This window comes from Cariama cristata, unplaced genomic scaffold, assembly GCF_000690535.1.
Source record: "Cariama cristata isolate BGI_N322 unplaced genomic scaffold, ASM69053v1 scaffold18213, whole genome shotgun sequence".
NCBI classification, from domain to species: Eukaryota; Metazoa; Chordata; class Aves; order Cariamiformes; family Cariamidae; genus Cariama; species Cariama cristata.
This window is the reverse complement of record NW_009607996.1, coordinates 515-755: the sequence shown is the minus strand read 5'-3', so window position 1 is coordinate 755 and position 241 is coordinate 515. Positions and strand designations below refer to the sequence as shown.

The 241-nt window shown below is 66.8% G+C and overlaps 1 protein-coding gene across 1 annotated transcript in view; it reads left to right on the top strand.

Annotated features, from left to right (window-relative positions):
• The window catches only part of HIVEP1 (human immunodeficiency virus type I enhancer binding protein 1), a gene marked incomplete at both ends in the record, with an annotated part of 32138 nt that overhangs the window by 31387 nt on the left and 510 nt on the right, over positions 1 to 241 (top strand). The window contains 1 exon segment of the mRNA XM_009696971.1: positions 4 to 240. Coding sequence (XP_009695273.1) covers positions 4 to 240 — 237 coding nt within the window.

Here is a 241-nt window from a genome sequence, read left to right as displayed (position 1 = left end):
CAGGTCGGGTGTATTCAGGGGGCCCCCGCCGGCCTGGCCACCTCCTCCACCTTTGTTCCCATCCAGGCAGGGCCAGTGCAGCTCACTATCCCTGCTGTTAGCGTGATTCACAGAACTACCAGCGCCCTCGGTGAGACGGGCGGCGCGGCCGCTGGCGCCACCGTGAATCCCATGGGAGTCACCGAGGGGAACAGTGTTGTGCCGTGCATTCCCATCGGCCAGGGGAGGGTGCCGGGCATCC